Source organism: Pistacia vera, unplaced genomic scaffold (genome assembly GCF_008641045.1).
Source record: "Pistacia vera cultivar Batoury unplaced genomic scaffold, PisVer_v2 Contig735, whole genome shotgun sequence".
Taxonomy (NCBI): domain Eukaryota; kingdom Viridiplantae; phylum Streptophyta; class Magnoliopsida; order Sapindales; family Anacardiaceae; genus Pistacia; species Pistacia vera.
In genome coordinates this window covers 73198-87306 of record NW_022196596.1, presented here as the reverse complement: position 1 = coordinate 87306, position 14109 = coordinate 73198, and the positions used below count along the sequence as shown (strand labels likewise).

Here is a 14109-nt window from a genome sequence, read left to right as displayed (position 1 = left end):
GTTGGAAAGCCTTGAAAACTACCTGAAGAGGAACCACTAGAAGAATATTCAAACCCATTTGAAACTTGATGATTCATAAGAAACCTTTGAGGAGTTGTTGCTAGAAAACTTGCTAGAAAGTTTGAGGTAGCTCTATGAAAATGATTTCCTTGGTAATTAAAATAAAATCAATGGTAGCATTGCAAAGCTACATGGTCAGCATTGTTACATGGCAGATATGCTTTCCTTTACCAAAGTTATTACCTCTTCCTCTTCCACCAGATAGAAAACCAAGAGTAGTTTGTGGTAAAGGAAAGTAGTTGGCAAGGTAATAATAAGAATGATAATGGTGTGATGTGATGTGAAAGAGGAGTGTGGAATTTGTGATTGTGACTGAAAACTTTGAAAGTTTTGTGAGGGTAAATGGGAGGAACTACTAGAAGAGTTACCAAACATATTGTTGTTATTTGGAATGAAAATGGTGACATTGTGAACTGAGCTTACATGAGAGTCCATCGATAACAAAAAAAATTAGACTATTATGCTTCTCAAGTCGAAGTTCATACCTTTGTAACAAGAATTGAGCTTCTTGAATAGAGATGAAATCAATTCTATACTGGAGACTAAATACAACAGCATCAAACTCAAATCCTAAACCATAAAGGATGTATGACAATAATTCCTCATCGGATATTACTTGACTACTAACAGATAATTTGACTTGCAATTTCTTTCATTTTCAAAATATAGTCACTCACACTTAGATTTTCTTTGGTTGTGGACTGCAATAAACTTTTCAAATGCATCATTTTTGCCTTGTATTCAAACTGAAATTCACAATCCAGAGTACACCAAATTCTGAAGCTGAAGTGCATTTTGAGATATGTCCAAACAAAGATTCAAAAATTGAGGCTAAGAGCTAACTAACTTAAGCTTTGTCAACTCGTTTCCAGATTGTGTAGTTAGGGTTTGTGACTTTCTTGAACATAGTTGTTTCATTAAAATTAACATCAATATCATCAGGTTTTTCATTGATGAAAGGAGGGGGACATGGATCTAACTCAGTTAGATGATTTTTGAGCTCATGAGCTCCAATAGCAAATAAAACTTGCAATCCCTAGAACTAATAATTGCCTTGATCAATTTCGGTGAGATAGCTTGAAGACTAGTAGAGAGCAAAACTTGAGCTGATGAAGATGAAAAAAAAATTCCTCCGTTTTCCTTATTTTTTCACTATCCTATCCAAATACACATTTGTTTTAATATTCTCAATTCTCTTCAAAATCCAATCTTATTATATTCAACTCAAAACATTAATAATTACCTTTCTCAATACAAGTTTTATAATTAAGAAAAACACCCCCAACTACCTAAGCCACTATCACCTGCCAGCAGCCACCAGCAACCGTCTGCCGATACCATAACGACACACGGTCAACAGGATCTGGCAAGTCATGCACCAATTTGTCTTTTTTTGGCTAGATCTACAACCAAAGATCTAGTCGTTGACGGCCATATCTGGCTGTTAATGACGACATATAACGATGACCAGATATCTTGGCCATCGTTTGGCTATCAACAATGACCAAATCTAACTGTCAACGACCAAAGATCTGGCCATCAACGATGGCCATATCTTGGCTATCGTTGATGGCCAGATATCTTGGCCATCGTTGACTGTCAACAATAGCCAAGATATGGCCATTAATGACTACCGGATCCACGATGGATCTGGTTGAAAAAGCCAAAACGGTGCATGACTAGCTAGATCCAATCGGTCGTGCGCTATTTTAACAAATTATGGCCACCTTCAGACAATGGTGGCTAGCTGCCAGCAATATGTGGGTGGGTGGGTGGGGGTGTTTTTTTCAGTTTATAAAGTTTTATTGTGGGGGGTGTTTAGTTAAATTAACAAACGTAAGGGGTTAAAAAAAATATTATTAGAAAATGTTATTCAGAAATGTACCAAAAACTTCTTAGAATCCTATCCTATTTTCCAAAAATGCTATTCTAAAAAACTTACCAAACAAAGCCTTGCCTTCTCTCTAGACTGTTTGGTTTGTTGAGAAATGAAGGAAAATCAGGCTTGACATTAGTCATTGGTTTTGATACCATGAGAAGAGTTTTCTAGAATCAATTAAAAGAAAACGCAAAAAATTAATGAGAAGAGAAACATGGAATTTTCATTAGCTGACTAGAATAACGCATGCTGCTCTTTTATAAAGCCGTTGATACAAAACGTTGTGTTTTTTACAAACTTTGAATTCTAACACTTTAACCCAGACAAATTACAAGTTAGTCTTGACAACTTTTCCATATTACATTTTAACCCGGACTGCTCATGAGCTTATATCTTGACATTATCTGAGGTCATAGGTTAGACGTTTGTCAATTATCTAATAGACTAACCTATGTTAATTTGATATTGTCTATTCACTTGATTACTCCAACATCCAATTCATTTCTACTAATGTGAAATCGTAATACTATACTAGGTTAAGATATGATCTCGTGATTAGTTGTAAATATTTGATGTCATACATATGTAATCACATATCATCCACTTTAAACCTAGCACAAACAAATTTGTTTACGAAATTCCCTAAAAGGTCTCATACCATTTGAAAAATACTTATATATATAGCTTAACAAGCCTATTTAATTACATGCTCATAGCTTTTATTCTTTAAGTGTTTTAGGTTAGCTTAACAAGCCTATTTAGGTGAGCTTTTGAAACTAGAATTCCTTATTATACTTAAGCACGCCCTTGTAAAACTCCTTATTTATGATGTTATTCTAATATCATAAATTTTGATTGAAAGTTTCAACCATTTTTTATCACTTCCTTTGATCCTATGGTCAAACTCCACCATTTAATGTTGTCAATTCATTGATAAAAAGGTCTATTCTCAATTCTATGATGCACATCTCAACACAAAGAAAATTTACATATATAAATAACTATTTAGAATAGGATAATGTTATACATATAAAATTAGGATCCCAACTTTATATTTTAATACATTTGACAGTTAATTTAGTAAATTAATTCACTTATATAACTATGCTATAATTAAAATGTTACCAAATAAACTGTAACATGGATTGGGATCCCAATTTTTTACATGTAGCATTTTTGTTAATTAGAACCTTATCTTAATTTGAGTGCTCTTAATCTTCAAAAGATCTTTGTCTTAGAATTCTTACATTATTGTTCAAATTAGTTTTGTGGCTACCTGATGTCGATGGTTGTGTTTGGTTTATTATTTAGAGTAGTATTTTTGAAAAAATTGAGTTGGGTTGTTATTATGAGGTAGGATTTGAAAATTAACAAAAACTCACTCTTAAATTTGTTAATTTAGATAAACACCCTATACAATAAGACATTAAAAATTAACAAAAACACCCCCACTCACCCATTAAATGCCAGCAGCTAGCCACCACTGTCGAAGGGTGGCCGAAAGTTGTTGTAATGGCGCATGACCGGCTGGATCTGGCCAGTCATACATCTATATGGCATTTTCCAGCTAAATTCATCATGGATTTGGCCGAAAAAAGCCAGATCTGTCCATATCTAGTCGTCAACGATGACCATATCTTTGGCCGTCATTGATGACCAGATCTGGCAGTCAACTGACAAATCTTTTGCCGTATATCTGGCATTTTTCGGTCAGATCCACAGTAGATCTTGCCAAAAAAAAACTAGATTGGTGCACTACCAGCCAGATCCAATTGGTAGTGTGCCATTACTCCAAATTCTGGCCACCTTCCGGCGATGGTGGCCAGAATCTGGCAAATATGGGTGGGAGGGTGGATGGAGGTGTTTTTGTTAATTTATATACTTTTTTTGTTGAGGGTGTTTAGTCAAATTAACAAACCTAAGGGGTTTAAAAATAGTTGAATTGAATTGAATTGAATTTTGAGAATATAGAAATAAATATGTGTTTTGGATAGGACATTATAGGAATAATAAAACAAACAGGCTTCATAATTTTCATGTGTGAACCCAAGTCGGTGGCATCACCAATTGACAAATCATGGACATTCACTTTTGTGAAGTCTTCCTTGCGCTGTAGCTCGAAAAAAAAATAAATAAATAAATAAATAAAATAAAATCACGTTGGGTATTTAGGCATAAATTGTTATGAATTTGCCCTCATCTTTCTCTATTCAACATCACCATTCTAAAAGCAAAAATCCTACAATAATTAAGTTAAGACTTGAACTTTGTGAATTTCAAACTAAGAAAGTCTAGTTAAGTGCCTAATAATAGCCTTTGTCTGGGGTCCATTAGGACCATTACTAATTATCAAAGACATCATTACTCTAAGTTAAAACATAATAAAATCCAAAGTGTCTCTCTTATAGCTATCTATCGATAGCATTATTGATCGATGTTAACTTCACTAAACAAAAGCTTATCTCCTTCCACGATCATTTCCTTTGTTTTTTAGTTCTAATTTGTGAATAAAGCATCAAAATGTCTAGGCTCTAGCTAGATCTCTAATTTCCTCTAAGTAGTTCAGAATGTTCTTTCAAAATCAATTAGCTCTACCATTGTTAATCAAAGTCCAGAAATATTGTTTTCAATCAAGCTGTAGATTTAACGTTTTTGGAGAATAGGGAAATTGAAGTTGTGAGTGTGGATGGACCATACCCTAATTTTAAAGTTATGTTAATAATCAAAGTGCATAAAAATAAAGAATTTGAGTTTGGTCAGTTTTCACTTTCATGATCATGAAGAAAGAAGAGAGAAGAAGACAAAGGTATAAAAATGGTGGAAAATAAAGAAGTCCCTTTACGTGAAAATGGAAAGGTAGGGTTAATTTGAGAAGATGGGTGGCGGTGGCAGTGGCAGTGGCAGACAAAAGAGGTACACAAGTTGAGCGTGGAAATGGACACGTTGGCTAATGGAAGCTGAGGTGTTACCACCCAGGTTCATTAAGTGGGGGAGCTTGAAGATAATCTTGAGTTTGTTTTTCAATACATTGAAGGAAATTTACAAAGTGAGATATGAATATTTAGGGGTCGTCTTTCTCTCCATTGCAGTACTACTGGATTGGCTTCTGTGATTGCGGTGAGGCACCACACACATCCTGATAAAAGCAGAAGAAAACAGTTATATAATCCACACATTGTGGGAAAAGATAAGGATATGATCTATCAGGTACATGTCTTCATGGAGTTCTCTTCGATTTCGATTTAATCACAATATCTTACTTTTTCACATCCCTCAATATTTGGAGGTTTCATTGGTAAATATATTGAGTAGAGCTAAAGAAATAACTAAAACAAATATGTCCCGTCTTTTATATACAAACTGACATGACACAACTCTTTTAATGGTACATCATTCATTCCTATTAATTCAGAATTTAAACAATTGATTTATTGTATAAACTCATCTATTCATTTCGTGTCACATCAATTTGTATGAAAGAATTTGTACATCTAATATTACTATGTTAAGTTTTATTTATTAAAAAATATAATAATTATTCATTAATATTTGCCTATCTTAAGCATATGTTGAGAGAATAAGAGAAAAGGTGAAGAAATATTAACTTTAATTTATCTATGTTGATTATTAAAATGATAGATACAGAATTAAGGTCGGGTGATATTTATATTTAGAGGAAATATAAATAACAATATCTTGAAGTTGCTCAATGAAACTTATCTCCTTGTGGTTGGATAGTAATAGTAAGTTCTTTTGCTATTGAGTTCAGTTAACTGTACGCCTATACTTAAAAGTTTGAATTGGGAGAGGCATTTATCAAGTTTACTGAAAAAATAATAATAATAATAATAATTGCTTAATGAATGTGTTTTGAAAATATAAATTATATTGTTCGTGGGTATAAATATCTTCTAGTTTTTTAATTGTGTATCTAGCGAGACAATTATTTAAGAGATTTCATACTGGTGATTGAATAATGTTAAAATTAATTAAAGCTGAATAATCTATGTCGGAGCTAACGTGATATGTTTTGCCTAACAAATTAATGAAACTTCAAGTATTGTTCCTCCACACCAGTCAATATCTAAATACACCTTATCCAACTTCTTTGAAAAAAATAAAATAAAAAAATTCCTAAGTGATATGACATTATTTTGTGTTACATATGAATTATGTAATTATGCATCAAGCAATAATAATTTGACCAAGAAATCATTTTCCTAAGTATTGTGCGGGGTTTAAGGAGCCTATTAAAGCCCATAGTGGACTGATTTAGCCCAAATGTTTGGGCTGGAAATGGAAGCCCAAATAATAGGTAATTACTAATTAGAGACGGGTTATTAATTAACAAGTAAAAATAGAAATTTCAGTATGAAATTATTACAATTATAACACTGCAAAAGATCATACAATTAAACTTTAACAAATGTTTTGAGTTATAACTTTGTCAAACTCTAATAAACATGATCCTACAAAGCATTCTTAATGACCATTAAACAAAAAATTAAAAATATACATAAACAAATGATCTGATCTCTCTCTTGGATATTTGGCTGTTGATTCCCAAAACAAACAAATTAAAGTGAAGGCATGAAATATTACTGTAAAATGACTTGCTTTCCCCCTAATGAAGGGCTATTATAGAAAGAAATTCACGTCTATTTTAGCCCTAGCCTTCAACCTTGAACAAATTCAACTAGTATATCATTTTATGACTAGTTGGGAACTCCAGCTGCTAACTTCGCTCTCAAGTCTTTTCGCAATATTTTCCCCGACGGAGCTTTTGGGATTGAATCCGAGAAAAAAACCCTATTGATTCTCTTGTAGAAGACTACCTGCAAAATTTTCAATAATAAATTAAATTTTGAAGCCATACTAGTACATTTAAGATATGATGATTTTACAAGCAATTTTATGAAAGTACCTGTTTTGAAATGTACTGCTTGATTTCCTCCTCAGTGATCTTAGAACCGTTTGATCTGACTATAAATGCAACAGGAACTTCTCCTGCAGCCTCATCTTTCATTCTGGATATATAAAAAATAAATAAATAAACTGTTGTTTAATGTCTTCGACGAGCATATATAGACACTAACATAACGTATCATGATTAAATTAGTATAAATAAGTATCTTCTATTAAAGAAGTTTTTTATGTTGTAAAGAAATTTATTGACTTACGGTACAACAGCAGCATCGGAGATGTTTGGATGAGCAATCAACATGGCTTCAAGCTCAGCAGGGGCGACTTGGAAGCCTTTATACTTGATCAATTCCTTCAATCGATCAACGATAAAGAGCTCATCATCATCATCAATGTAACCTGTATCACCGGTATGCAACCATCCTTCTTTGTCTATGGTTCTCTCTGTGGCCTCTGGGTCGTTAAGATAACCTGAATCATCAATATTAATTAATTCATCAGTAAATTACAAACCATAAGTTTGGTGGTCATCAATATTAATTAATTCATCAGTAAATTACAAACCATCAGTTTGGTGGTCATCAATAGTCAATTCAAATTCGGTAAAATTTGATCAAATAAATTTGATGACTCAAACCAAATCTAATTTAACTTTAATTTTAAGAAAAAATAAACAAAGATGAACGATTCAATCCCTACAACAACCATTCAGAAGTAAATAATTTAAAAATCAATTAAAGGATTTAAAAATCTTACACCTGAAAGTCTAACCAAAAAAATGGATACGGAATTGACCAAGTCATGAAAAGGGTGAAAATAACTGTTAAATAAAAGAAAAATCAAGGAAGATGGTATTTCAATAATTTCATTATCATAAGTTCTGTCAAAGTAATCTAATAAAATAAGGTTAAAATCTCATTTATAAAATCAACTAAATATTATTAAATCGTGAAACGTTTAGAGGTTCATCTTTAATTATATCTCTTACAAAATTTGGTTAATAACACGTTAATTATATTCCTTCAATGGACATTTAATAACACGTCGAGTGTATTTAAATTATAATATTTATAATAATATTAATAAAAGGTGGAATGGGAAGTGTAGTGTACCTTTCATGATCTGGGCACCTCTAATACAAATCTCGCCCGATTGATTTCGGGGAAGCGAAATACCGGTATCCGGATCAACGATTTTCATCTCGGCATTTCTCACTACAGTCCCACACGCCCCGGATTTTATCTCGAAAGGCTCCTTTGCAAATGCCAAGCACATTGCCAACACTGGCCCCGCTTCTGTCATTCCATATCCCTACACGCGTCCAATCATATTAATTAAAGACATTTTGTAATTTCATTACTATTAGAACAAATAAATCATCGATATCCTTATTAAATTTCTTTTTTGTAAAATATTAACATTAATTAAAATGTTAAATAATACATAAATATACGCTTTACAGAAATTAAATGAACCTGTTGCTGAGTCAAATTCCGATACAAAAAAAAAAATTTATTTAATATTGATCTATTTCTTCATTTATTTATGTCAATTTATAGAGTTTTTTATTATTATTTTTGTTCTTAGATCTTATTGAAGACTTTAAAATATAATAATATAATATAAAGAAGGGTAGGGCTGACTTCTTCTTGCACTTACCTACCCCACCTACCAATATCTCAAAGTATTTTCTTCAATTACACACTAAATCACTTTTATTAATTCCAAAATTAATTTCATCTATATTTCTAATTCCATTTTTAACAATTATATTTTAAAAAAATTATATGAAAATCTAAACAAATATATTTTGGCTTCTTGGTTATTAGTATTTTTTTTTTTTAAATAATTCAATTTCTTCAATCAAAATTCTAATGTTAATTAATTTGAAATAAGTTAGGTGACATTTATGGCGAACCTTATTTCTTTAACAATTTTAACTAACATTTAATTAACCGTTAATGCTCCCGCCAAAATAAAGAAATTGCTACCCACCGTAAATCCAAAACCCTCACTAAATTTCTTATACAGAATTTTCTCATACAATATTCTTCGAATCAATCTTTGAATTAAATTATTTTTAAAAAATAAATAAAATTTATGATTTATTCGAGAGGTTTTCCACAAGTGACTCCACCTAAAAAAAAACATTTTCGAGCTAAATATATTTATAAATAAAGAGTAATACTACACTTACAAAGAAATTTTATATACAAAGTGTGTGACAAAAAATGAATAGAAGAGTAAATTTAATGAGTTTGACTTTTTGTTTCACACTTCTATTCATTTTTTGTCACCTTATTTTGTATGAAAATTTTGGTAAGATTTATTTGTAAGTTTAGTATTATTAATAAATAAATAGCAAATAAAAGTCATACCTGTCCAAGTTTGGCGTTTGGGATTTTAGCTCTAACAGCATCTTCAAGCTCCTTTCCCATGGGAGCCGCCCCAGACAACACAGTCCTTATCGATGAAAAGTCGTACTTACCGACGTCGGGACTCTTCGCGATCGCCAAAACGATAGGCGGCACGAACGGCGCAATCGTCACCTTATGTTTCTGAACCAACTCTGCTAATGAAATGATCTCAAACTTCTGCATCATCAAGATCGCTGCACCAACTCTCAGCCCGCAAAGCAACACCGAGTTGAGTGAATAGATATGAAACAACGGCAATACACAAAAAATCACATCCTCCTTGTGGAAATACAGATTAGGGTTTTCTCCATCAACTTGTTGGGCAACGCTAGTGACAAGTCCTTTGTGTGTCAACATGACTCCTTTTGGCAACCCTGTCGTCCCCGACGAATAGGGGAGGGCCACGACGTCATCGGAGTTGATTTTGACGGCGGGGATTTCACTCTCGTCCGCTTGAGTTAACTCCGAGAAGTGTGACCATTTCTTGTCGGGCGGTGAATCAATGGTGATGATTTTGACGCCATTTTCTTCGGCGAAATCCCTCACTTTCGCAGCGTAAACCGTTTGTGTTATGATGAGTTTCGTCTTTGATGCCACTGATTGTTTCGCGATCTCAGCTGGAGTGTAAAAAGGATTGGCAGTGGTACTGATAGCACCGATATAAGAAGCTCCAAGAAAAGCATACACAAATTCGGAACAGTTTTGAAGCAGAAGCATTATAACATCGCCTTGGTTGATGCCGAATTTGGCGAGACCGGCACCGACTTTGCGGGCGGTGAGTTCGACCTCGGCATAAGAAAAGGATTCGCCGGTGGAGCCGTTGATGATGCAGGGACGATCACGGAATTCGGAGATGTTTTCGAAGCAGTAAGAGTGTAAAGGGAGGTGATTTGGGATGTAAATGTCAGGGAGTTTTGATCTGAAAATGAAATCATCTTCTTGTTGGAGTTGTTGTTTAGGCTCCATTGTTACAGAGAGAAGCAGAAAGAGAGAGAGAGAGAGAGAAAAGAAAGGGAAGGTAAGTGTTTGGTTTGTGCTTCCCTGGTTGGTTTGAGAATTGGTTGAGCTAATATACAAGTAGGTGATGAAGAAGGGAGCTGGTGAAAGAGTGTTGAATTGAATGGAATTGAGTGGGGATTTAGAATTTTTCAACGGTATTATAAATGAGTATGCCTAACATGGTCTTAATTATCATGCAAGGAAAATGTTAAAATAAGAAAGTTTGATATATTCAAATAAAAACAATAGAAAACTAATCAAATTCTAACATTACACATTCCTACCTAACTGTATATTGTTTTTAATTTTGATAGAGATTTAAATTCAAATTCGTTGCATAATATTCTAATTTCGAGTTAATATCATTGACTTTGAATATAATATGTGAAAATAAATAAATCATGAGAGTCTAGATGATTTTCTTTATAGCTTGTAATAATTTTCAATCAAATTATTGAAGAGATCGCAACGTGGGTAACCGCTGTAAGACCAAAAGAGATCCTACGTAAATTAATAATTAAATTCCCAAATTAAATAACTATTTATACATGGTTATTAATCATATGCTTGGTTTCACAAAGAAAACAATTATTAATACTTAAATGATAAAGTTACATTCAATTGCTAAATGAATATAAATCAATACATGACGTCAAAAGAAATAAATACTAATAATATTAACCAATATTTCTTCAAAGGGATGCTAAAATATATTGTATGATTTTAGATGGAGGTTGGTGGAGGGGTATTTTGGGTATAGAAAAAATAATGGTATGCGGGATGTCACGTTTGACTTTGAACAATCAATCATAAGCCACGTAGGATGAAACCTACCACGGCATGCTTACCTTCTCCATTTTAAGATTTTGGGGAGCTGTTCCTGGTCGTTTGGAGTAAACGACACCGCACACCTACTACAACACTAACACCTGATCCCACTTACTACATAAAAAATCTCCAATCTCCATTCCACACTATATAGATTAAAATATAAAGAAGTATTTTAAACTTTTCTTTTTACTTCTACGGCCAAATGGGCTCCTAATTTTGCTTCATAATGTAATTATATATATATATAGAGCTTGGACATATAGAATTAATAGATTTGGACAGTTGACTAGAGGGTCAGACCATGATGTCGCATAAACCCTAGTTTGAAACTTAACAGAACATACCCTTGAGAAACTACACATCAATCTCGTATGTTTGAAATCCAACAAACATACTCCCACGATTTGGCCAAGAAACCTAGCCAGACAACTACAATCCACCTAATCAACCCAAGTCAGACAAACTACCACCAAGCCACACGAAACCTAATCCACCACAAAACACCACCATTTGCCACAACAAAACCCACCACAAACAAGGAGCCGTCTGGTGAAGATGGCAAGCTGGTGAGACAGTTGCGTAGGTGGACGATATGGTTGGACACTGAAGGTGTGGGGCGCTATAAGAAAACCCGATCTGGTGAAGGTGAGGGAGAAATCAAGCCAAAAAGGCATGAATCAACATTTAGGGGTGTTTTTGTGATTTTGGATACAAAATCTTCAAAAAACAACAAAAATGGCGAAGGAGTTGATGGTTCTCTACCGCACAGTTGAACGTGATTCGGCACTGTTTTGTCGATTCAACCGTAGGTCAATTGGATCAATGAGCGAAACTAGATTTAGAGTGTCTTCGAACTAGAGAAGAGGTCGTCCGATCAGACTGGTCGAACCGGTCGGTCGGGTCTGGGTTTTAAACAAAGGTTTAATCAAATGATAACCTACATCCACATGATATAAAAAATACAATATTACGTGTAACTTTTTGTATATAAGTAATAAAAATATAATAAATTAAAAATGAAATTAGAGTGTCAACATAATTAATGAGGATGATTATATGGCATGATAAAATTAACATATATAATTATTTATTAACCAATTGTATAGTTGTGCAATTGTCATTTTTTTTTTTTTTTTTTTTTTTTTTTTTAAAAGTTAAAAGACATAAACCATTTTAAGATTTGATTAATAACAAAAATCTCTTAGGTTTCTAAAATAACATAAATCATTTTGTCGTTAATAAATCTTAGTGAGCCATTAAAATTTACACTGGTATTAGTATTACTAATTACCCTCCTTTTTTTTATTTTAACACTCAAAATTTTAACGGTAAAGGATTCATGTTATTTCTGAAAAAAAATCTGGGATTTTGTTATTTTATCATACCTGAAGGGGATTAATATCATTAACTCTTTCTAAAACATTAAAGATTTTGTAATACAATTTTTAATTAATTTTCATTTGTTCAATGTTTGACATTATATTAACTATAAAACGAGTTAATTCATAGTTAAACAAATTGCACAAATTAATAACCACTTTGGGATCTAAAAGTCAGAAAGTGAAACTATAAAAAAGGCTGCAAAAGGCACTTCCTGTTGAGTAGGAATTGGATAAACAAATAAATTAGGCATGAAATTGAAGTGGTGAAAGCATGCATGGATAGTTATTTGAGTTGAATGTTAGAGCTGCGTACCAATTAGTGACCTAATTATACATATTTATATATAGATCTTTCTGAGCAATTCACAAGAAGTTTATTATTGAAATTTGACTCTTAATTTCTGTTAAAAACAATTTAAAAAAAAAAAAAAATTTAGGGTTATCTTTTATCACACTCCTCGGTTTTAAATTAAAAATAGTTTTAAAAGTAGCCACGTTTGAAAGAGGATTATAAACAAAGAAAGAAATTCGATATGTTAGATGCAAATGTTACATCAAATCTTGTATTATATTTGACAATTTGGCTTTTAAATTCTAAAAAAAAAAAAAAAAAAAACCCATTTTAGTTAATGATCATATAAATACAACAATTATATCAAATGGGATATATCCAAATAAAATAACTTCAGCTTGAGTGTTGAGCCTGAGGTGTTACCAACCACCAAATCAACAAATATTTGACTAGAAGAAGTCTCTCTCTCTTTATACAAAGACAAATAAATTTGTAATGAGTGAGCATTTGATTTTGCTTTTATGTTTTATCTTCATCGATCTTAGTTCTTTTTTGTAGGTTGGCAAATGCAAGCATCAAATTAATTGCAGGCCTCCAATATTCTTCTGAAGACCAATATATATATATAATATATATATCAACATTGCTTTCTCACCCATTTACTTCTTTCCTTGTGTGGCCTAGCAATTTGATGTTGACTTGAATCATCAAATCATATGCAATGTAAAATGTCATCATTATCACTTCTTACTTATTTCTCTAACTCATTTTTGTTAAAATGTATATAGTACCCGTACTATACATATAATCCCTGACTATATTTATATACAAAAAAGATAAGAAAAAGTAAGTAAGGTAGCATTACTCATAATAAAAGTACTACTATTGACATCATGTAGAAATGGTAATATTATGCGTTGCGATGTAAAAGTTAATATCAACGACATTGTGTCTGTGTTGAGAAAAGAGTGACAGTAAAGAACAAAATTCTTGTAGTTGATTATTTTTTCTAGACCTTTAAATTATACTTAAAAATTGATTAGATTAAATCAATGATTCAAATTGAAACTAACGTTGTTTTATAATAACATAATAAGGCTATGCTATATAGAACATATGGTAAACTAACGTTGAAACTTGAAAGAAATAGGGCTCACCATACTTCTGTAAAGAGTTTCAACACCAAATAAATGAACTGACCATTCTCACCTACCACAAGTCGTAGTTCAGTTTAGACTTTTTCTTGCTGTAGTTGAGATGAAAATTAATCAAATATTCAATGTTTTGCTTATTTAAACATGCAAAAGGTGAATGAAAATGGAACCA

At 32.4% G+C, this 14109-nt stretch overlaps 1 protein-coding gene across 1 annotated transcript; it reads right to left on the bottom strand.

Annotated features, from left to right (window-relative positions):
• Positions 1 to 6354: 6354 nt before the first annotated feature.
• Positions 6355 to 10396, bottom strand: LOC116115279 (4-coumarate--CoA ligase 1-like). Its single transcript, XM_031401434.1, has 5 exons — positions 9241 to 10396; positions 7975 to 8173; positions 7120 to 7333; positions 6864 to 6966; positions 6355 to 6774 (listed from the first exon to the last, which is right to left on the bottom strand). Exons 1-5 carry the CDS (start codon positions 10243 to 10245, stop codon positions 6655 to 6657), a joined length of 1641 nt encoding a protein of 546 aa, XP_031257294.1. The 5' UTR covers positions 10246 to 10396; the 3' UTR covers positions 6355 to 6654.
• Between the last annotated feature and the right edge of the window lie 3713 nt (positions 10397 to 14109).

Bases quoted from the DNA above. Each gene is read 5' to 3' on its own strand.
- LOC116115279 (XM_031401434.1), bottom strand. From the start codon at position 10,245: ATGGAGCCTAAACAACAACTCCAACAAGAAGATGATTTCATTTTCAGA. The intron at 6,967-7,119 runs GTAAGTCAATAA...TTATATATCCAG, and splicing joins TCCGATGCTGCTGTTGTACC to AATGAAAGATGAGGCTGCAG. The intron at 6,775-6,863 runs GTACTTTCATAA...AAAATTTTGCAG, and splicing joins AGCAGTACATTTCAAAACAG to GTAGTCTTCTACAAGAGAAT.